We start from the raw sequence: 21734 nt of genomic DNA, 5'->3' as shown, positions 1-21734 counted from the left end.
CCCCGACCCCTGGTGCGGGGTCCCTGCCCCAGCCAGGCAGAGGGAGCCCCGGGCCCCCCCCGTTTGCACAGCCCCTCTCTAGCCATCAGAGCAAACCTGCAGGCAGCACACCTGACGTTACGCACACCACCGAGTCACCCAGCTGAACGCTGAAGCCTGAGCAAGCCGGTACGATAAAATTCACATGCTGCTTAGGTCCCGCCGTTCCCCCAGCCCGGCACCATCGCTGCCCCAGCTCTGCTACGGCCGAGCAGAAAGGGGCCTGGGATGTTGGCTCCCTTCGTTTCCTCCTTCCTGCAAATCCCGCTTGAAAGCCAAGGAACTAAAGCACGGAGATGCACCCCTCCGAAACCCTGCTAGGCGATGACGAGCGAGAAGGCGACGGATCCCGACACAGCTTGGGACTGTTTCCGTCAGCCCAAGTCACATTTTGCTTTCTGTTTACCAAGGAACTTTCCCTGTGGCTCACACAATGCGCCTGGCGTTGAATCAATACGACAGCCCAAAAACAAAAGGAAAAAAAAAAAAAAAAAAAACAAGTAACCATTCTCCGATGCCTGGAATTAATGCCCTGGATCCCCCTCCACCGCCTGCTGTCCCTGGCTGGGAGGGAGCTCCGCTTCCCGGGGAGCACAGGAGCTGCGGGTCCTGGCCCCGCAAGAGGAGAGCGGGGGACAGCCTCGGGCTGCGGGGCTGTAAAACCCAGAGGCCTTCCCAACAGAGAGGCACACGGCCCAGCCTCGGGGACCCTGCGAGGCTCAGGGCCAGCGCTGCCTGGAAAACCAGCACAGGGAGCAGGAACTATTTGTCCTTTACTCGAGCAAGCAGACATGACTGGGCGAGAGTCTAGAGACCCCTCATCAGGGGACCGTGCAGGACTGGGACGGGCTTTTTAAGCAACTATAAGACTTACATAGGCTTTTTAAGCAAATTAAATCTCCTGGCCCTCATCCAGCAGGGCAGGAGGCTGGAATAATGCTCCAGGGCTGGGTTTCCAGGCAGATCTGCACATGGGAACTGCGCTGCGCCTCCAGATATCCGTGGGCAGCTCTGTATTTGTCACCCCTCCTGAGGAGGAAGGCTCAGAGGTGCAGTGCATCGCTTGGCTAGGGAAGAGCTGGCTTTGGGCTCCCCTCGCCTGGGCCGGCGATGCCAACGGAGGAGAGGACGTTGCCCTCCCCAGTTTGACGCTGGGTCAGAGGACCCTTCGGGGCTGCTGCGGCAGGGTCGGTGGGAAGGTCCAACAATAAAGAGGGGAAATCACAGAGGGACTGAGAGTAGCCGAGGGGTGGAGTGACAGAAGAAACACCAGGGGACCTAAAGCCAGCTCCAAATCCTACCTGGACCACAAAGCCACCAGCCTCTTAACTGAACCAGCACAGACTGGCTACAGAAAGCACGTCAGCATCAGGTGAAGCCTGGTCACAGGCAAGCCCCAGGAGGGGCCTGATCCTGCCAGCGGCATCTCTTCCCCGGCTCCGGGCAGGGGATGAAGGGGTATCGGGGATGAAGTTCTCCTTGTGCCTTTCGTTTGCTGGGTTTGAGCGTAGGGTCCTGGGTCAGTCCCCAGATCCAGCCAGGCTGCCCAGGCTGCAGCAGCCACGCTTCCCTTATAACCGCTTGTCTTTGATAAGTCCATTCTTCAGGTGCATCCTGTAAAAGAGAGCACAGCAGACAGTGAGCCTCGGTCTCCGCGCAGGCTCTCCCTCTCTTACTTTCACAAATCACTACCGAGGTCAGACCTGTCTCAACAGGCCCCTGCAGACAACCTGTCCCCAGTCAGCCAGACCTGCTCTGGGGGATGCAGCATCCCGCCAGACTTTGGGCTCGCCACACGAAGCACAGATGCCGCTCAGAGAGAACAGCCTCGAGCAAAGAGCCAGTCCTACCCGGTGAGCAGGGGAAAGGGGGGGTGAGGATCCATGGGACAGAAAGACGGATGGACACACCACAATGCCTAGGCGTGGAGAGACAAACTCCTTCCCGATACTTGCAGCAATGTTTTGTACTCTGTGTCAAGGCATCCTGCTGCTCACTTGTTTTCCAGCCCCATGGTGAACCCTTTGACAGTGGCTTCAGAGCCCTGGGAGGCCTGCCAGCACCCCTTCCCCAGCCCACAGATGCTGTGCATGTGCGTAATCCCCCCCACATACCCTTCTTTCAGAGCATTGGGCAGCTGGAGTCCAGCCTCTTTCTTCTTGGTGGTTGTGGTTTTCTTGCTGTCCTCCACGTCGTACTCACGCACATCATTCACCTCTTGCATCTGCCCCATCAGCACCTTGGCCACAAACAGGACGATGTACTGTGGGAGGAGAGACGCCGTCAGCCACAAACCCCAAGGCTCAGAGCTGCTCCACCTGACCTACTCACTCCCGTTTGCTAACTGGGACCTTTCTCCGCTGTCCTCCACCCCAGGAAGGGCAGGGCAGATCCCTCCGGGGCGGCCAAAGCCCTGGGATGTGGCTGATGACCTGCAGCGGCGGGAGGCAGCGCTCCTGCAACTACCCTTAACTCATTTCATCCCCACAGGATGACGAACTCGGATGCTACCCAGCTCTGCTCAGGGTTGAGCTTGCTGGCGCGAGCCCTCCGCGTCCACCCTTTTCACCCCTTCCCCAAAGCTTCAGGGGCTGCCAGAGCATTTACACCCATACCGAGTTCCAGCCTGCCCCAGCTGCTGGTATCGCTCCCTCCCTGTGGATCCCCAGGTGCGAGACAGTCTGAATTCCAGCGCAGAGGAGCCCCCGGGCACTGACACGGGATTCCCTCCTCCCCTCCCAGCCATCCCTCGGCCCTCCACAGCCTCCCCATCCCCGCAGTCCCCCAGCTGCCCCCGGGACCGGCAGGCAGCAGGCACGGGAGCGGCAGAAGAGGGAGAAGCTAGCGTAGGGGTGGCTGAGCTCCCCCTACTCACCAGGAACCAGTAGATGTTCATCAGAGTGAGGACAAGGAGCAGAGCATTGAAGAAGAAGTAGAAGGGGATATTAGGGACCGACTGGAGGCTGGAGTAGCAAGTGGCGTAGAGCACCTTGAGGGGAAACCAGTAGAGACGGAACCAGAACCTGCCAGGGCAGAGGGAGCAGGGTGGTTGAACGGCCCTCGGGGATCCCGGGGGAGGCGCGAGAGCCAGCGCAGCTCCCCCAGCACAACGCCTGCCTCCAGGCGGCCCTCGCCAGCTCCCCGTGCAGTCCCTGCTCTTGGCTTCTGGCTCGGGTTTACAGGTCTGGCTCCAGACAGGACTTCACACAGACCCCGGGAAGGGGCACCTACTGAAGGGAGAACGCAAGGTCTGTGGGCAGAAAAGGCTTGGCACCGGAGGTAGGGCAGAGAAAGGGCTTTTGCGGGGTAGAGAAGCAGGTCTACACTGCAGATTATCTCAACTGGATGGGGGACAGGAGGGGACTACAGCTGGAAGGTTTTCTCAGTCCTGTGCATCCCTAGTTTATCACTAAAAACCTTTGCTGCTCTCCTCCCCTCCAGTTGAGGGCTCTTGTTGCCACCCCTGCTTTTCAGAGCAGCCTGTGGAGAGGGAGGAAGGAGACAAAGGGACAAAGGAGGAGTGACAACCTGCGAGCTCCCCATCTCTATTCTTCATCTTTTTTTTCTCCTGCCTTGCCCCAAGAGGAATAGCAAGCCTGGAATCTGGGGCAGCCCTACGTCCTGCTTCCTTCTTGCAAAAGTGCTTCTTGCTGCTAAAACCAAGCGAGTGGGAAAATGGAAACAGGTCCTCCTCCCCTGGGGTCATTTGTCATGCTGCAAGCGAGATTTCACAGGCACTTCTGTGGTGACAGACGGCAAAGTGACTACAGAAGGATTCCAAGCCCAGCATGGGGTCAGGCTCTGCCGGGAACCTCTTCCCAAACGGTTTTTGAAAGGGCTTGTTCCCAGGCACACAAACCCAGCCGCTTGTTCCCAGGCACACAAACCCAGCCGGCTGCACCCCGAGGCACCGGGGGGATTGCAAAAGCTGGCAAGGACGGTGGGAGGTGGGATCAGGCAGACAAACTCACCAGCTGACGCTGAAGGTGAGGCAGCCAATGTTGGAGATGATGTCGTTGAGGCGATGATAGACTCCCCCCCGGTGCTTGAAATAGACGTTGAGCTTGGTGAATTCCAGCTGCACGTCATTGACGTCGTGCAGGAAGAGCACGAGGATGCCCACGTTGTGGTACCTGTAGGAAAAAGGGGAGCAGGGAGGGAGATGTGTGGGGCAGCGGGTTGATGGTAGCACCCAGCACCCCACCGTCCATCACGCCGGGAGCAGACAGAATAATCCAGACAACCAGAGCTGGCACGGCACAGCGTAGCAACGCGCTGCAGGGTGGGTCTGGCGCTGCGCAACGGCTCACGAGCACTGGGATTGCTGTGAGAGTATGGAGGCAGGGTGAGGGAGGCAGGGGAGAATCCACACCAACCCCGCAAGAGTCCTCCAGCTACGTGCCTGCAAGACGCACGTGAGCGCAGAAAGGCCGCGGCTTTTGCAGCGTAGCTGCCCAAGGCTGGCCCGGGCACGTTGCAGAGGGGCAGTGTCACGGCCGGGGACCTCACCTGAAAGCGTAGGAGAAGGCTATGAGGGTCAGCGTGACCACGTGGTGGAGAAGCATGACAACGGAGTCCTTGCGCCACGTGTCCATGTAAGCGGTGGCATAGATGGAGTGCCCGTAGAAGCTGCACTGCAACAGGTAGGCGATGGCGATGTCCGTGGGCACGTCCATGCCCTTCTTCCAGTCTGGGGTGGGACAAAGACACCCGGGTGAGCCCCGAGCCACGAGCACAGAGCTTCCAGCAGCAGCAGAGGAGCAGGAGTGCAAAGAGCGGGGAGCAAGCAGCAGCCGGAGCCGCCCCAGCGCTTCGCTGGGCTCAGGTGCTCCCACTCAGAACCTCGCAGATGCAAAGGAGGCAAAGGCTGGAAGAGAACCCAGGTATCCTGGCTCCCAAACTCTGCCTGTGGCATTAGACCCACTCCCTCTCCTAGATCTAAGGGAGAAACCTTGATTTACTTCTCTCCTGCTTTACCCTCAATCCCATTCCCCTCCGTAGCTGACCCAGCCCAGCCCCTGCTGTCTGCAATAGCCACTAGGTGACTCTCTCTGTAACGAAATGAAGGGACACAGCCTCTTGTGCCCTTGCTGTGCCCACAGCATCACAGAAAAGGCAATTTAGGGGTTCAGTCTTCTCTTTCGCTCACCCCAACTCCCGTTCCCTTGTTCAACCCAGACGTCCTATGAACCTGGACATCCTAATCCGTGCCCGCTTCTCCCTGGTTCTTACTGTACCGTAAAAGACAGACGGTGGGTCATAGAAGAAGGGGTAGTCGGTGAAGAAGAGCAGGTAGATGCCATAAGACCAGGATAAGGTGTAGAAAAGCAGCTTCCAGGCACTCTCAGGCATCTTGGCAGCATCTTTCGGCTGCAAGTTGCACCACTCCCCGAAGGGCTGTGAGGAAAGGGGAGAAGTATCATCACGCAGGGCAAAGACAGGCCCTGGGGAGCCAGGGCAGGGCTCACCAAACCCCCAAGAGACTCGAGCACTGCATGCTGCGTGCACTGCCCGACAGGGCAAAACCAGGGTCGCAACCCCCATTTTTCTGACCTTCTTTACAGCACGAATGAGGGGATCAAAGAGGCTGTAGAGAGAGCCTGGAGCAGGGAAAAAGAGGCGGCCAGAGATCCTTCCACTCAGCCCCGGCCACTCTGGAAAGCTGCGAAAGCAGAGCCTCGCGGAGAAGGCAGAAGCCGAGGGCACGCGTCCCACAGCCTGGGCACCGCTCCATCACCCTCGCTCCAGGAGCGGGACCGACCACAGCTGGCTTTTGCAGAACAGAGTCAATAACTAATAAAATAAAAATCAAGTCCTATCTGCACAAGGAAACCCAGAAGAGGAAGCTGTAACAATACGGTCCTGTGCATACGGACCTTGCAGCACTGCCAACTCCCAGAAAAGAGCCTTTCAACTGAGGAAGCAAAGGCTTTGCAGAGCCCTAAACAGGCAGCCGCCGCCGCCGCTCGCCAGCCAGCGGGGCACGGGACTCCCCTGCCTGCACAACCAGCGCCGGAGGGGGCCAGCTTTGCAGGCAGTGAGTCAGTAAAGCTGGGGCACCGGGTCCTCTCGCTCTCTCACACCTACTCATGCTCACCCACATTCCCAGCAGCTGACCAGCACTGAAACGCTGCTGGTTTTCCGCCGCTGTGGTTTGCAGCACCCCTCCCAGCGGTCGGGACTCAGAAATAGGAGGCAAAGCCTCCCCAAATATGGCCAGAGCGAGGCAAGGGAGGATGAGCAGCTCTGCAGATGGCTCGCGCTAATCAGAACGAAACTTTCTCACCCCGAGTCCCCCGCGCTCCCGAGGACGATGAGTTCCACCCAGCTCTCCCGACACTCGCGCTCTGCAGCAGCGAGAGAGCTGGGCCACCGAGGCCAGGGACAACTTGGGAACCACAGTCAAAGCAAAGCCCCGGCATCAAACAGCCTCAGCTCCCCAGGAGTAAAACGGAGCAGCTGATGCTACCCTTCATCTTCGACTGCGTGCCGGAGAGCGAGCGGTGCTGCGCGCCGAGCGTGCCCTTAGCTCAGCTGGGGCTCCGGGCATGGATGTTTTCCCTCTGTGGCAGCTGAGCAACGCCAGGCACCGTTTCTGCTTCTCCTCACGAGTGACAGAGCCATATCAGCCTGGCCAACCTCCGCAGCCCTGGCCGCGGCTGCAGGGGAGCAGTCAACGCCGGGGAGCGTTGCTCAAGGTCCAGAGGGAATCATCACTGCCTGAAACAGAGATAACACCCAAAGGCCCCCGGCTGAGAGCTCCCCAGGGAGAGGCCAGATAAGCTCGAGATGAAAACAAAATGCCTGCAAAGTAACCGTACCCTGCCCCAGGTCAGCACTTTCTGCAGCCGGCGCTCAGCTCCTCGATGCTCAAAGGCTATATTAAGGCCCCAGCTGTCCCCAGGCAGTGGCTGGTCTGGCTTTTAGCCCCTCTCTGCATCAGATTTTCAAAGGACTCCACTCCAAGCATTGTCCCAGCCTGAAAGTGCTTTGTTCTAAGCTCTGAATTTCCCAGCACTGGTCAGACCTGGAAGCACCAGCCCCACAAAGCTCTGCCAAGTTGTCCCTAGCCCCTCCAGCTCGAGAGGCACAGCTCTGGCCTCCCCTGCGCATCTCGCATGCAGAGCACGGCCGTCCTCGTTCAGACCAGGAACACGCTGCTGCCAAGACTTCTTCCAACAGGAGCCACGGCAGGAAAAAGAGGAGGAAGCTCTAAGGGTAAATAAATAATGCAGAGACAAAGCCTGAGCCCAGAAAGCATGAATTATTTGTGCCTCCATACAGTGGAGCAGAGAAGCAGATATGGGGACGGCTCGCCACGCTACCACGACAGCGAGCTGCAGAGCCCCCGGCCTCTCCTGCCCTCCTCAAGCTGGGGCTGAATTTAGGATGCTGAGCTCAGCCTCAAATCCCCGTTGCAGCCTTGCTGCCCATCACCAGCCGAGTCATTTCGCTGCTTCTCTGCACCTCAGCTCCCTACTGGCAAAGGGGGAAGGACGTCACGTTTCCACCCCAGGCGGGCAGAGCTGATGGCAAGGACCACCGCCCATGGGGCAGGCACAAACTACTGAGACGAGCTGCATTTTATGGACCCTCGGACCCTCGGCAGAGAGGGCAGCAGCGCAGCAGATTGCCACCGTGAGCCCGCAGCCACGGCCTGAGGAACAGCCCGCCGCAGGCATGGCAGCAGCTCCCAGTCTGGAGCAAAAGCAAAACCCAGGGAAGGACTGCTCTGCTCCAGCTTGCGGGTGCTAACGCCCAGAGAGGTTTTAGCCCTCGCTGCCTATATGGTTAATGACAAGTCCTGGAGAGAGCCCTCCTCCTGCCTTAAATAGCCACGGGGCATCGCAGGCTGTACCCTGTACAGAAACGGGAACGGGAGCTGGCTCTGGAGCAGACACAGGGAAGGATCGGAGAACCAGCATCTCCCAGAACGCCACCCCACCCAGGGGCAGGGGGGACAAATCAGCGTCCCCGGGGAGGCCCCGCCAAAACCTGGGCCGCTCGCCCAGGGGAGCGCAAGCCCAGGAGAGGCGCAGGGCAGCCCACAGCAGGCAGGAGGCACATCTGCCTGCTCCCTGGGGTGGGAGATGCACAAGGTGGGGGATGTCCTCCCGCTACCCGGCTGCCGTTCCCATGGCAACGGCGCAGAGATGCCTGTTGCTAGGGGCGACGGGTGCTGCGGCCAGAACGGGGGATCTGGCTCCGGCTGAAAGAGCCCAAGGCTCTTGGCAAGTGATGTAATGAGGCTTCGCTTAAAGGGCGACCGGCTCTTCCTCCCTCCTCCTCCTCACCCCCACGCAAACCTTCACAGGCATCTTCTGATTCACTCGTTTGTAAAATCGAGCGGTCCGAGGGATGTGACTGCTCCCCCGCAGCACCGCCCTGCGCAACCTGGGGGACCGGGGGGAGGGAAGGAGCAAAGCTGTGGGCGAGAGCACGCTGCACGAGCGGTTTGGAGCTGGAAAGAGAAACCGAATGGAAACTGTCGCTGCCCACAGCTCTGCTGAAGTGTCAAAAAAATACTCGTAGCAAAAAGCAAACACATGCTCTCTCCCTTTTTGCAGCCTCCAGCACTAGAGGAAAGCAGCCAGTCCCCCTGAAGCTACAACCAGCTAAAGCAGCAGGACGCGAGTCCTCCCAGCAACCTGCCAGGCTTGCAGTGATGGGTTACGAACTGAGGCTTGTTACAGAGGAATTGCATCCCCCAGGCCGCCCCCATCGCCTCTGCCACCTCCCCAGCCTGGAGACGAGGGCTTGGCCCAACCCCAGCCATGCCCTGTCTGGCTTCTGGGCACAGCGAGTTCCCCAGAGGAACACAAAGGAATGGCTGGCACGGAGCATCCTCAGCCCAGGGAACTGGCAGCTTTACATCAGCTTTTACTCAATGTCGATGATAATGATGAGCAAGCAGAGCTCCAATTCAAAACCTGGCCGCAACCAACGGCTACTGCCCCTTCCGCAGCGGCGGCACAGCTCCCCGCAGCCCGGTGCGAGGCTTCGCAGAGCTGCGATGGTGCCTTTCCACCCCAAGGGGCTACGTCCCCTCCGTCCCCAGCCTGCACGCCGCTCCCGGACCGGCTGCCACCCCCTGCCGCATCAGGGACGGGGCACGGAGCCTGCAGAAGGAAAGACCCAGTAAAACGTCACCGTTCTCCAAACCTGAAGAAATGGGTCTCCGGGAGCCTGTGGACCCAAGGGCCGTAGCTGTCACCCCTGGGAAAGGGGAATAAACTGAGCACAGTGTCAAGAGCCCCAGCTCTCGTTGCTCCATCCCCACGCCAAGCAGCGAGCCGCTCGGTGCCTCGGTTTCTCTGCCCGCACAGCAGCTAAGACACCAGGCAGCTGCATTAGGCTCCGGGCAACATTTTCCAGATAAACATGTAGAAAAAGGCACTATGACAATAGCAACAAACCAACAGACGTTATTTCTTCCTCGGTTCCTCTGCAAGCAGTAAAATTTGCCCCTAAGAGAGAAAAGCAATAGAAGACACTCTTTGAAGACAAGACACAGCTGCCCACGGGGTGCGGCGGGGGCTGAATAACCTCCTCATGCCTGACTGCTGACACAGCGGCCCAGGGAGAGCAGCCCCCGCTCCAGCGCGGCTTCGTTCCCCCGGGGGTGAAGAAAAGACCCATTGTTGTGGCTTTCTCCCCTCCGGTTTCCAGGGTTTGTGCTTCCAACAGCGGGCAGAGCTGAGGTGCGGCAGAGCCTGCTCCCACCCCCGGCCTCGGTCGGCGGCCTCGGCTCGCAGCGGACTGCGTTGGGTGGCGGGTCTTCGGGACAGTGATAATTCCCCCCCCCCAGGTCTCATACCCAGTGCTGGGGCTTGGAAAAACAAGTCTCGACAATACTGTAGGGTGGTAAAAAGTTGAATAAATCACTGAAAGGGATAATAGGGACCCTTGCTTTCCAGCTTCCACATCCTTCCTGGGGCTGTGGCGCATCCCTCACCTAGAAACCCTGCTTTCCAGAGGACATTTTTCTATTTACACCACACTTTTCCTTGCAGAGGACACTGCAACATCCTACAGATTTTGACACCACTAAGACTGCAAGCTGACCAGTGCCTGGGCCAAAAACGGGACACGTTTACCCACTGCAGAGAAAAGGCAGCCGTTAAGGACGGAGGTGATACCTGGCGAACATCACCAGATTCAGAGGCAGCTTTTAGACAGAATGGATTTTACTCACTGACGGACTTACACTTAGCTGACTTCAGGGACTTTAACTCCCAGCAGCAAAGATGGCTCAGGGTAGTTTAGGGCCGCAAGCGTCTGCCTAGGCTTGCCACGGCTATTCTGGATCGTCTTTGTGCGTGAATCCAGGTGTGCTCTTCGTTTTATCTGTTCACGTTCACTGCACTACTGCTCAAGACCTGCTTGGGAGCCTGCTAGCACAGGCTTGCTGAGCTCCAGGCGCTTCACCAAGCCTTTCCCAGGCGGAGTTGCCTGGTCCTATTCCAGGGGCGCTTGGCTTCGGCACTGCTGGGCTCAGCTGCCCTCCAGGCTGTTTAACGAACGCAGAGATGCTCAGGTTGCTGGTTTTTAATCAGACTCCTCAGAGCCTGGCTGCAGCCACTCTCCGCGCAGGGGACACACCAAGGACGGTGGCTTTCGGGGACCGACGGAGCTCAGACGCTAACTGCGGCAGGAGGACAGGGGCACGCAAACCGAGGAGGCTTCGAGGGACGGGAACGCTTGCCTAGAACCGGCTTGGTCTTCGTTTCTGAAGGTGGTCTGCAGCTCCAGTGAGCTCGTACAATCAGACGCGCCCCAAGTATCGCTCAAGTTTGTGCACCCAAAAGTCAACGAGACGAAGAGCAGAGACTCGGGCCAGACCCCAGAGAGGACGGGTACGTCCCTCAGGCCTCCGCAGGGATGCCTGCGCCCCCGGCAGAGCTGACTTTGGGGGGTCTTTCCCTACCTAGTAATCCACGTTTGCTCAGCTAACTGGGACCTGTCCTACGCCAAAACAACTCCTTTCCGTACTTGCACCAAGTGAGGATTCTGTGAAGAAGAGGCAACGGGCCAAAAATTATCTTTGCTCCAAGGATGATGGGAAAACCACATCTAATGCAGAGGCACCGACCCAGCCGTTGTAACGGGTGAACGTCCACCCTTTCAAATCCCAACCGAACCCCTCCCATCACAGGCACAACCTTCACCGCTTCTTCAACCCAACCGTGAGAGCTTTTGGGACAAAGATGTTGCAGGGTAAATGCTGCTGTGGTCCCAGAAGAGAGCGAGGAGCCTACCTCCTCTTCTCTCGATCCCGCAGATTAAGAACGGGGCCGTGCAGAGAGCACAGGAAGAGGTGGATGGCTTTAACGCACTCGTTTCTCAGAGGAGCGGTCACAGCCAGAGCTAAGTAAGGCGCACGTTGCGCTCCAGGCTTCAAGGCCTTGTGGTAAGAGTCAGTTCCTCTTCAGGTGCAGAGAATCACAATCCAAGCGGCAAGATTTATTATTGACAAATAATATGCAGGAAGGCAGCATTCTCCAGACACCGCGCGGATTCATTTTATAACCGTGAACGTTTCAGTTCTTGCAGGGGACACGAAGAGATCTGAAACGAGGAAGGATGCTCTCCGAGCCTGCGCTGGGAAGCGCGGAGTCCTGAGCACGGGGAAGCTTCCTCCCAGGGCTGGAGAGGAGGTCGTCTTTCGCCCCGGCTTTTCTCCTGAACGACCCCACTCTGCCGCTGCCCGTACAGGGGCCGTGCGATACAAACCGATTTCCTAAACGCTGCCAGAGGCTCTGGAGGAAAGCCACAACCTCCAGCTTTCCCAACAGCAAGTCCAGCAGAACAAGCAAAGAAAAGCTTCGGATCCTTTAAAAATACATCTAGGGAGAGAGAGCTGTCTCTCCCTACTGCTGGCCTTCCACCCATCCGCTGGGAGAGAACTGATGCTCTCGCAATTTCGCTCAGCATCCCATCACTAGAACACGTGCAGATGCGGCCACGGGAACCGGCTCCGATCAACCCCCCTCGCTCTTCTGCAGTTACAAGCGTGACCCATTTCTCCGAGGGACGATACCTTGGCGCTCGTACAAGCTGCCAAGCATCGTCCGAGGGCACCGAGCGGACTCCGCAGCACGAAGAGCCTTTTTCACGCTCCGATCACCACTCGCTCTGTAAAGGCGAGCTTACACAAGGAGAAACCAGAGCACAGAGGAGATATTACCTCCAGTTTGTTACGACAGACCGAGGGTTACCTCCAACCTGGCTCAACCCAATCCCAGAGCTCCCAGGCGCCGTGCGCTGCCCATCGGCAGCCACAGGCAGGCAGGGGTGCAGGGAACACGGAGAAATTCAGCCCTGCGTGAAAAGCCAGCATGTTTCCTTGCCCACATGCCACTTTAGCAGCTTCAAATGAGTCCAGAGGACTCAGCCTGGAACCTCGCACAAGGTCAAGATCCACCTTGCATCACCAGATCGGCAGAGCCAGCTCTGAACGGCGAAGGAAGAGCCACTTTAAAGGCAGGCTCGGCAGCGGATAGGGCAGAGAGAGGACAGCCGTAGCGGCCGATAGCCTGATTCTGGGGGGCAAGGTGGCCGTCTTCAATTTGCGAAGCAGCCTCTGAAGGAAGCAAATCACCCAGGGAACAAGGCCTGACCCGCGGAGCCACAAAGAACCACAGGGGCTCATCGAGCTCCTCGAGGCCTCGCGCCATCGTACTCGTGGGCTGGTGAGAAAAGGGTCGTCTCTGCGTCCCCGAGAGCCATCCCCTGCCCCAAAACGCCGCACCTCCATCGCGTCTGCCTCTCAAGGCCAGGGTAACCGCAGAGCAAAGCGCACGGCATCTCTCTAGGAAAGCGGCGGGGAAGAAGTCGCCTCTGCTGGGACTGAGCCATCAGAAGGAGAGGGGAGGTCTCATTTCATTACATACGCTTTTCACAGCGAGAAATTAAACAGAGCCGTTCTTCGCGCTCGGGGACGTCCTGCTCATCCTGGCCCTTACCAGGTGCTGCATAAACAAGGGGGGGAGACAAGGGCCAGCAAACGCCTTCGGAGGCTGGGAGGGCGGGATGCCGGCATCCCTGCATCCCCCGGCGCTGCAGCGCGGCAGCCGTCCCCACGCCATCCCCTCCGCCGCCGCACCGGGGAGGGAGAGCGGGGAAGGACATTTTTCACGCAAACCACGGATGACACGCAAAAATACGGTCCTCTCCTTCCCCCGTGCAAGAAACAAGCCCCAAACCCCCCCGGGCTGCAGCTAAGGGGGCCGGGGCGGCGCGGAAGAGCCCTCCCGTGCTGCAGCCCCTCTCCCGCAGCTCCCCCCCCGAGGCAGCCCCCGCCTCCCCACGCAGCGACCCCCCCCCCCCCCCCCCGGGACGCGGCCCCGAGCCCCCCGGTGCAGCGGGGGTCCCCGGTGCCCTCCCCGGGGACGGGGACTGACCCGAAAGAGGCGGCGGGCGGCGGCGCGGCGCAGCGCGGTCCATCCCAGGGCGCAGAGCCCGCAGAGCAGCACCTCGCCCCAGCCCAGGTGGGCGTTCTCGGCCCAGGTCCTCCGCGACAGCTCCCAGCCGCAGTCCCCGCAGCCCCGCACGGCCTCGGCCAAGCTGCCGTAGCCTCGTCGGAGCAGCTGCCCGTAGCCGGGCATGGGCTCGGGCGGCGGCATGGCGCTCACCGCTGCCCGCCCATGGCCCCGCCGCTGCCCGCCGGCTCCGCGCAGGCTCCGCACGGGGCGGGACGGGGACGGGGCTCCCCTCCCCGCCCTCACCGGGCCCTAAGAGCCGCTTCCCTCCCCCCCCCCCCCCCCGCACGGCCCGGCCCCTTCGGGCTCCGCTCGCCCCCGCTGCGGAGCGAGGTCTGCGGCTTGGCGGAGCCTCTCGCCCCCGCCGGGGCCAGGGCAGCGTGCCCGGCGGCTCCTTGGGGGCCGGCGGCTCGTTCGGGGCCGGTTCGTCAGCCCGGGGCGGGCCAGGGGCTCGTTAGGGGCCGGTTCATTAGCACGGAACGGAGCAGCGGCTCGTTAGGGGCCGGTTCATCAGCCCGGGGAGTCGCTGAACGAAGTGATGGCACAGCTTCTTACACACACGCACAAAAAGAAAAAAAAGCAACAACGCGAGTGCTGTCCTGGAGGACGAGCCGTGACAAGGGGCACCCGTAGCCAGAACCGGAGACAAACGCGGATACTTGGGTATCAAGAGATGACAAGCGATGACGGGAGAGCACCGGGCCTGCCAGGCTGCGCCTTCGGGTGGCCCTGGGGGCTGGACGCTACCCCCAGCGCCGTGGCGAGGCTGCCCAACGCCACAGGGCTCCTACAGCTCTCCACGTTCAAAATGCCCGACTAAACATTCCCCCTTCAGCCTCTTTTCATTTGAGGTGCAAAGAGAAACGTTTTTCCAGACCTTTCTTTTTTCCATACCTCTCGGCAAAGCCTCCCAGCAGCAGCAGATCCGTCCCTTCCCCGTGAAGCCATCGGGTGCCTTCCCCCACCCCACACCTGGGCCTCGGCCCCTGATGCCGTTAAGGCGGCTCTGGGATAATGAGATGCACCTGAAAAATGCAAACAGACCCTCCCAAAAGGTCACCCCTGATGAACGACCTGCCCGAGTGCCTCCTCCAGAAGGCAGGCAGCTTGCACTGGGGCCAGCTGCTCATTCACAGGACAGAGATCTCGTTACGTAGGTTAAACTTAAAAGCGATACATCCACAGCCACGTACAGCCAGCCAGCCGTTCGGCTCGCTAGGAGAAGCGTGAGTTTAAGACGAAGGTTCTCCTGAAATGCCAACACTTAAATTGTCTCGCGGTAAGGCACGGCAGGAACCTCAGGCCAAAGGCACCGGAGCGGCGCAGCGGTATTTGGTTTCGGCCACGGAGGAGCGAATGGAGTTCGGTTGTGTCCTAAAGCACCAAACTATCAGCTAAATTGCAGCTGCGGGATCCTTGCTGCTGGGGATAGCGACTAATCACCACCATCACAGGCACTTGTGGAACTGTAACTTGAACCAGCTTGATAGGGAAAGAAAAAGACAAACTATAAATGAGTTTTATCTCATTTAAAGGCATTCCTCTGACCACAGCCATTCTGCCTTCGAGTTCTCTGGAACCGCTCTAATTGGTCTGGGGCAGCGATGAGAAAACACAAACCCGTTCCTCTCGGAGGTCCGAACAACGCGTTCCCCTATTCGCACATCGACAGCGCTGGCTCCTGCTATGCCACTTGCTTTTATTGTTTACATTTTTAAGTCAATTTATCATGGCCCATCAAGTGGGTCATGGCTGCCCCGAACACACAAGCCCCTTTCACGGCTCCCTCAGACAGCTCCACAAAGGAAACATTCATTCCAGACCGGACCATGAATAACCCCTCATTGAAAAGAGCTGCTCGCTAAACAAGCCAAGGAAAGAGACAATGAGCCCTTTCAGAGCGACCGCGGCCGAGGTGGGCACAAAGGAAACGCCAGTTAGCCGCGCTGACAGCGTAGTACAAACCCCTCTTCTCCCTCTCCCCAAACACAACCCAAAAGATAACGCAAAAGCGAACTCGAGTATTAGAGTTCAGGAGGTCCCCGCTGGGGGCTCCGCGCGGCCACCTGCTCCTCGCATCCCTGACGCCACCCAACCGCTCGACGCGGACAGCGCTCCGAAACGCCGGGCAGGAGCCCGAGGCTCCCGAAGAGCGCAATCCCCTAGCGCGGGATGGCGTTGTGTTCCACGGCGCGTCAGGCTCAGCAACCGTGCTTTCGGAAGCGGCCGGTGACAAGCGCACCTCCGCACCAGCTGCGGGATGTACGTTGTTAAGCGAAGGCCTAATGCTTTCCTGGCTCCAGGACGTGAGCTACCGCGTTTTACCAACTTAAGATTAAGGCTGAGCCTATTACAATCGGATTATTTTTATTTTGGGGAAGCTTTCCCTCTCACCAGCAGTAACCCCTACAGCTGCACATCCTTCTTCCAGAGGATGCCGAGGTTAAAGGAAGAGTCATCAGTCAGACTGGAAGAAGATCCAGAACTCGGGATTCATCCGTGTACTGAACGCAGATGCTTAAAATTCACCTTCATACTCTTCCCACAGAGTACCCTTAGTACAGACGACGGGGCTCAGTCCCAGAGTGGAATTACCCGAATTCCTGAAATTAAGGGGCACACAGATCCAGGAAAGGCTTTATTAGGAATGTTTAAGGTACAGTGTCGCATACTCTTGATTCCCACTCTATTTTAAACAGAGCTCAGGACCCAAGTAAGCCAGAACACAGGCTTTTCAGCTACCAAATTCGAGCAGCTGTATGTTATTTACAGGTTTGGCACCGCCTTGCTGGATTGCAAGACCCTGCCGCAGCGAGTTAAGCCAGACCGACTTGCAGAGGGCACTTTTCCGTGTTACCAGAGAGGCTTTGAGCATCAACCCCCGTTCCCAAGGTACCACAGAGCAGGTCGGCGGCCTCCTTCCCCTCTCCTCAGGCGCTGGGGGCATACTGCATGGCTAGCCGGTCAAAGTCATTCTCCTTCAAATCAGACACAAAAATAAAATGAACAAACCGTGAACTTTACGGAACATTTAATAAAACCTGCATTAGCTGAAGGGAACACTACTATCACAGCTCACTAAGGCAAAAGGACTTCTAAGAAGCAAGATCACCTGTATCAGTTCTCTTTTTTTCCCAATTTGTTCCATTTTCCCATCGCTATTACCTTTATCCTTCTTCCCCCCTCCCCAAATTCTCTCTTCCAGAAGGATGTTTCCTCTATTGAAGCATAATGTCTGATGGTAACAAACTTCTGACTCGGATTAAGAATCTCAGAGCTACTCCTTCAAGATGTTACCAGCTTTGGGTACCTCACTGCTTTGTTTAACACCCGGCCTGTGCTCCCCAACATCTCTCACAAGGGCTAGAAAATGTGCTGGCACGTGATGTGACAGAGAAAGAGCACGGAGCTGCCCCCCAGAACTGCAGTCCTGTTCACTGGTGAAGCAGCCACTCGCCCCATCAGACACTGGTATGAGGCACAAGAAGTTCAATTTCATTTTAGAAAGTAATTAGTACCTTTGCCTGATACTCCTTTATGAATGGATGGTTTTTATGCGCATCTTTCAACTGTGACAAATAGCGATTCGTAACCTGGTGGAATGAGATAGATAAACTTAAAAACTGAGATAACATGAGGAGAAGCCAAGAGTTTAAAACATCACATTTCAATGTATTTGCTTGCAGCAAGTAAAGACGATTTTTTCAGTGTCCAGAACGTTAGCAGCCCCAGCTAAACCCAGTGAGACCTTTGCACTTAAAAATTAGACCTTAAGTAGTGGGTTCAAGAAAACAATCAGTGAGCACTGAAGTCAGAACTCCAGAGATTTCTTTTTCCACCCAGGCCTTCCTCTCGAGTCTATCGTTGTCTACGACATCTGTATTTCCACACACACTTTATTGAATATTGAAGATGCAAGCCCCCCGCACCCCAGAACTATTTTATTTTGTTAGCGCCGATCCTGATGAGAACACGAGATTGCAAAACCCAAGCAAAGTTACCACGTGCGCTAGGAACAGCCGACCTGCCCTCAGCAGCGGGAACGGGCTGATCGTATCTGCTCGCCGAGTACAATAAACCAAGCCTCACCTCGGGTGCTTTGCCCAAGTGCTGTGACAGGACCACGAAGTTGATCAGGGTCTCGGGATGGCCGCTGTCCTGAAAACAAGAAGAATCACCCGATCTATCTGACTTACCTCTACCGCGACTAAGTAACAACCAGCACAGTCCTGCAAGAACAACTTCTGCCAAACCCATAGCTCGCTTTACTGGAAAAGGCAAAGTGGAAGAGAAGGGAGGTATTAACAGTGACCACCCCTAGCGATATAGATCGATATCCTGGTATTTTCATGAAGTTTAACAGTGAAAGTCCTTGCTGTTTTACTCTGTATCCCCATGAGAGCAAATCTGCCTGGCAAAACCAGAAGCACCTTGTCCAGTGCCTCCTGAAGTACTCCCTCTGCGTCGTCCCACTTGCCCTGAGCCATATAGCAGGCTGCTTGTCCGTTAAGTAGGAGGAGGGTGGAGGAGCATTTGTCTGCCATCTCTTGGAAGATGTAATAGGCATCTTGTAACTTCTCGCCGCCCTGCAAAGGGAGGAGACAAACACCCACAGTTTCATTCCGCGTTGCTAAGAAGCCTGTAGGTTCCTGCCGTGGTTGAAGGACCAGGCACAAAGTTCATTTCTAGGGTTATAAAGCACAGGTATAAAATGTGTAAGAACCAACGCTGCCAGCTGTTGGCATTCACGTGATCTCCTGTACCACAACAGATCGCTGTCAGACCGTAGATGAAAGAAATGCAAAAATATTAAGAATGACTTAAATGATCAAAAGATCCAGGTTTCCATTAAAAAAAAGAAAAAAAAAACCACTTCAGAAGAACCACTTCAGATGTTTGACGTAATTATGGATTATGAAATAAGGATTATGAAATGATATTTTTATAATTAGACGCAGGTACGGACACCTTGCTTTTCAAAAAATTCCAGCTTCAGAAAGGTTCCGCATGGAGCAGCTTCCACCAATTAGAGGTGGGATCCCTTGTGGAAACTAAGATCCTAAGGAAAACCGAGCCACAGGCTATTGTAAGGCAGGGGCTACGTATGAGAGATTTCATGACAAAACCAAGTGAACGCTAAAAAAAAAGAAGTTTTAATAGTAGAACCGGTTATTGCATGCATAACCTTGGACTTCACTGAATTTTAGGAGACTACTTATTTCCAATCACCTGATTATCTGGACTACCAAACCTTGTATGCTTTTGTCTGATTCGCAAACGCGCTTAAAAACAGTCTGCTCTAAGCAGAGAATTACATTTTTTTCTTGGAGTTTAATTGCAAGGCCTGGCTGCTAGTAACACTGCAGCTTTCCATTTTATATTATAATATTTTGTGAATTACTTAAGCGTGGTTTAGCTCTTCCCTGTGTGAGCTGAAGGCTACGGAGCACAGATGAAAGGCCAACAATCCAAACAGCCAGTTAGTTTGTGAAGCCGGCTACCAATATTTTCTGTGTACTTGAAGGAAGGGGGAAAAAAAAACCCCACAAACCCAACAAAAAACCCGCATGCTTTTCTGAAAGCATGATGTGAAAAGAGCAATCGGGAACAAGATACGGAGTGGTGTTTCTCAGATGTTGTAGGCTAGGGATCCCCACCGCCGCCACTCACTATGGCCAGGTTCACCCAGGCAGTTGCCAGCTGAGTAAGAGTCGCATCCTCGTCTTGCTCCTGCATCTTCTTGAGTTCCTTGCTGCAGGAGCAAAAGTGGGAATCACGTAAGAGAAAGACAAGGCATCTTCTGCACTTCTTTAAGACAGAAACCAAAGGTTGTCGTTTCCTCTCTCGGTTCTTCCACGGCTATAGCACAACAGCCACAGCAAGCTGCTAACGCGGCACAAACACCTCTTAGTATTTTCTGAAACAATCTGTGAAAGACCTCCCTGCTTTACTTCCCCACGGGACGTTAGAAACCCAGGACTAGAGATTCAAACCACATTCTGCTGAAGGTAAGATTAAACCTGGAAGTTCACCTCTTCCTTTAGCTGTATCCAGCTCTATTATCGCCACAGCTTTTGCAGCTTGAAGAATAAAAACCTTTTGCAGCGCACCCATGCCTACACACGAGTTCTTCTGTCTGCTGCAGGTGTTAAAACGCTGCACCTCGGGGCAGGCTGGTGATGAAAATTCTCTTATCCCACCCCACAAGAGCACCGTTAAGAAGCAAAGGGACACAACCTTACCGAGCCAGATCAAGCCTGTCGAGCTTCAGAAGAATCTGGATCATCATGGCCATGCTGCAACGAGCAAGAGCAGAGTGATTTTCCCAGCTGCAGGCTTTACGGCTCCCTGCGCTTTGCCGGGGAGCCTGCTGCTTGGCAGAGACGTGCGGCCAGCGCCCGGGGACCAGCCTCCCTGCCGCGGGGAGCCAACAGCACAGGCGGTTCTGGGAGCTGGACCCGGAACGGGGAAGCTTGCTCCTAGCTCCCAAGTGCTCCCTCGCTGTATTGACATAACGCTCATTTCAGCAATTCCGAACAGACACGAATCAATAAATCAGGTTCTTAAGCTTCACAAGGGAGCAATAGACTTGATGTCATAGGGTGAGCACCAAATCACTTACTGCTTAGAAGGCAAACCTCGAAGCAGTTTCTCAATGGTTTCAAAGCTGTCTAGAGGTAAGCCAGACCATTTCCACGGCGCCCCTCCCCAGACAGGAGGAAGGCTTCGCTAGCGCACACCTCCGCGATGCCAGGGTGAGGCACGCTTACCATTCCAAGCTCTCCCCTTGATGCAGAGTACGCAGAGCCGCATCAGGATTTTTGTCGTGGAAATAGATGGAAGCAGCCATCAGCAAGAAAGTAGTATTGGCTATATCAACGCTTTTTGCCATTTTCTTGTCCAAATCAGCAACAATTGCATCCCTGTGAAGAGCAAGGGTGAGAACCGGGGAATGTTTCGTTACTAAGCAAGACAAAAAGATCCTGCCCCCCACGATTCTGCCTTTTTGAGATTCACTGCAAAACCACAGAAAATCACAATAAAGACCACACTCCCACAAGAAAGCTTCTATATGGAAACATGTTCCCTGTTAGACAGGGCTTGACTTCCAACTTACTATCAGACTTACCTCTGATGCTCATTTGAAAGATATTCCGCAAACATCCTCACCGCCTGCAGCTCAGGACTAGCGCTGGCTTTAATTTCATCCAGGACAACACCGTATTTTCTCTGTTGAAGGCAAAGAAGAAGAATCTATAATTTACTCATTTTTAAGAATATAGGAAATAATTGTTTACTTTCTAAAACCTTTTTTACAACAACAACCACAAATAACAGCAAATTTCTACCTCAGGTCTCCCATCATGCTCCAGAAACACAGCCAAACTTCACAACTGAGGGCTGCCGCCACGCACCATTTTAAAGATAAAAAAGTACCTCTCCAAGAGGTCTCATCAGCTCATCCTGACCCCGCCGACAACACACGGCGTTCACAATCGCGTTACTTCTGGGGGACGCGCTGCGCCCCAGCGCTGCAGGAGGGATTATCACCAAACTGCGCAAGGCCGTACGTCACGCACAGCCTCCCCGACCCCCGCTCAGGTTATGCTGCTGCGAACACAACGCTTGCGACCTCACCTGGGCGATGTAGGCTCGGAATAAGAAAACGTCCCGCTCCACTTCCTTCTCTGGAGTAGACGGCTGAAGGGGGGAACGGGAAACAAGAACCTCTCTCAGCAACCCGCACAGCCGTAACCCGGCCCCGCAACGGCCCAGCCCCGCACACGAGAGTCCCCCAGAGAAACGACCCCCACACACACGCATTCCCGGGGCCCACGGGAGCCCCCTTCCTCCCCCTGCTAAAGCAGGGAGGTGGGGAGCACCGAAAACAGCCTGGGACGAGGCGGGCAGGGACGAAGGGCAGCCCCATGCTCGCCCCTTTAGGCGCCGGGGCGGCCGAGGGGAGCGGGTCCCGGGAAGAGGCACCGGCCCGCGGCCCAAAGGACAGCCCGCCCGCCCGCCCGCCCCTACCTTGACCCGCTGCGCCTCGTTGATGGCGGCCTGGTAGGCCCCGATGTAGAAGCTGTTCTTCACGTCGAAGAGCTCGTCGGCGTCGCCGCCCTGAGCAGCGGAGCCCGCACCCGCCCCGGACGCCATTTCCCCGCCTCAGACACGTCTCCGGAAGCAGCTGAGCCCCGGCGGCTGCCGGGAGCC

The 21734-nt window shown here is 56.5% G+C and overlaps 2 protein-coding genes across 3 annotated transcripts; both read right to left on the bottom strand.

Annotated features, from left to right (window-relative positions):
- Positions 1–61: 61 nt before the first annotated feature.
- Positions 62–15027, bottom strand: CERS1 (ceramide synthase 1). 2 transcript variants are annotated; one of them, XM_087769571.1, is made up of 7 exons: positions 14415–15027; positions 5277–5436; positions 4549–4729; positions 4011–4172; positions 2915–3062; positions 2154–2302; positions 62–1653 (listed from the first exon to the last, which is right to left on the bottom strand). In XM_087769571.1, exons 1-7 carry the CDS (start codon positions 14466–14468, stop codon positions 1611–1613), a joined length of 897 nt encoding a protein of 298 aa, XP_087625697.1. In that variant the 5' UTR covers positions 14469–15027; the 3' UTR covers positions 62–1610. The 2 variants fall into 2 exon arrangements, with proteins under 2 accessions (XP_087625697.1, XP_087625698.1); XM_087769572.1 differs by lacking the exon at positions 14415–15027 and adding an exon at positions 13443–13751 and having other exon boundaries at positions 63–1653.
- Positions 15028–16145: 1118 nt separating this feature from the next.
- COPE (coat protein complex I subunit epsilon) lies at positions 16146–21720 on the bottom strand. Its single transcript, XM_087769570.1, has 10 exons — positions 21552–21720; positions 21159–21221; positions 20650–20750; positions 20291–20443; positions 19763–19816; positions 19191–19272; positions 17951–18106; positions 17610–17678; positions 17039–17113; positions 16146–16498 (listed from the first exon to the last, which is right to left on the bottom strand). The coding sequence occupies exons 1-10, from the start codon at positions 21675–21677 to the stop codon at positions 16451–16453; spliced, it is 927 nt and encodes a 308-aa protein (XP_087625696.1). The 5' UTR covers positions 21678–21720; the 3' UTR covers positions 16146–16450.
- Between the last annotated feature and the right edge of the window lie 14 nt (positions 21721–21734).

This window comes from Nipponia nippon, unplaced genomic scaffold (genome assembly GCF_047370975.1).
Source record: "Nipponia nippon isolate SJK-2023a ecotype South Korea unplaced genomic scaffold, ASM4737097v1 scaffold_31, whole genome shotgun sequence".
NCBI lineage: Eukaryota > Metazoa > Chordata > Aves > Pelecaniformes > Threskiornithidae > Nipponia > Nipponia nippon.
The sequence above is the reverse complement of the archived record's forward strand: the minus strand, read 5'-3'. Positions and strand labels throughout refer to the sequence as shown.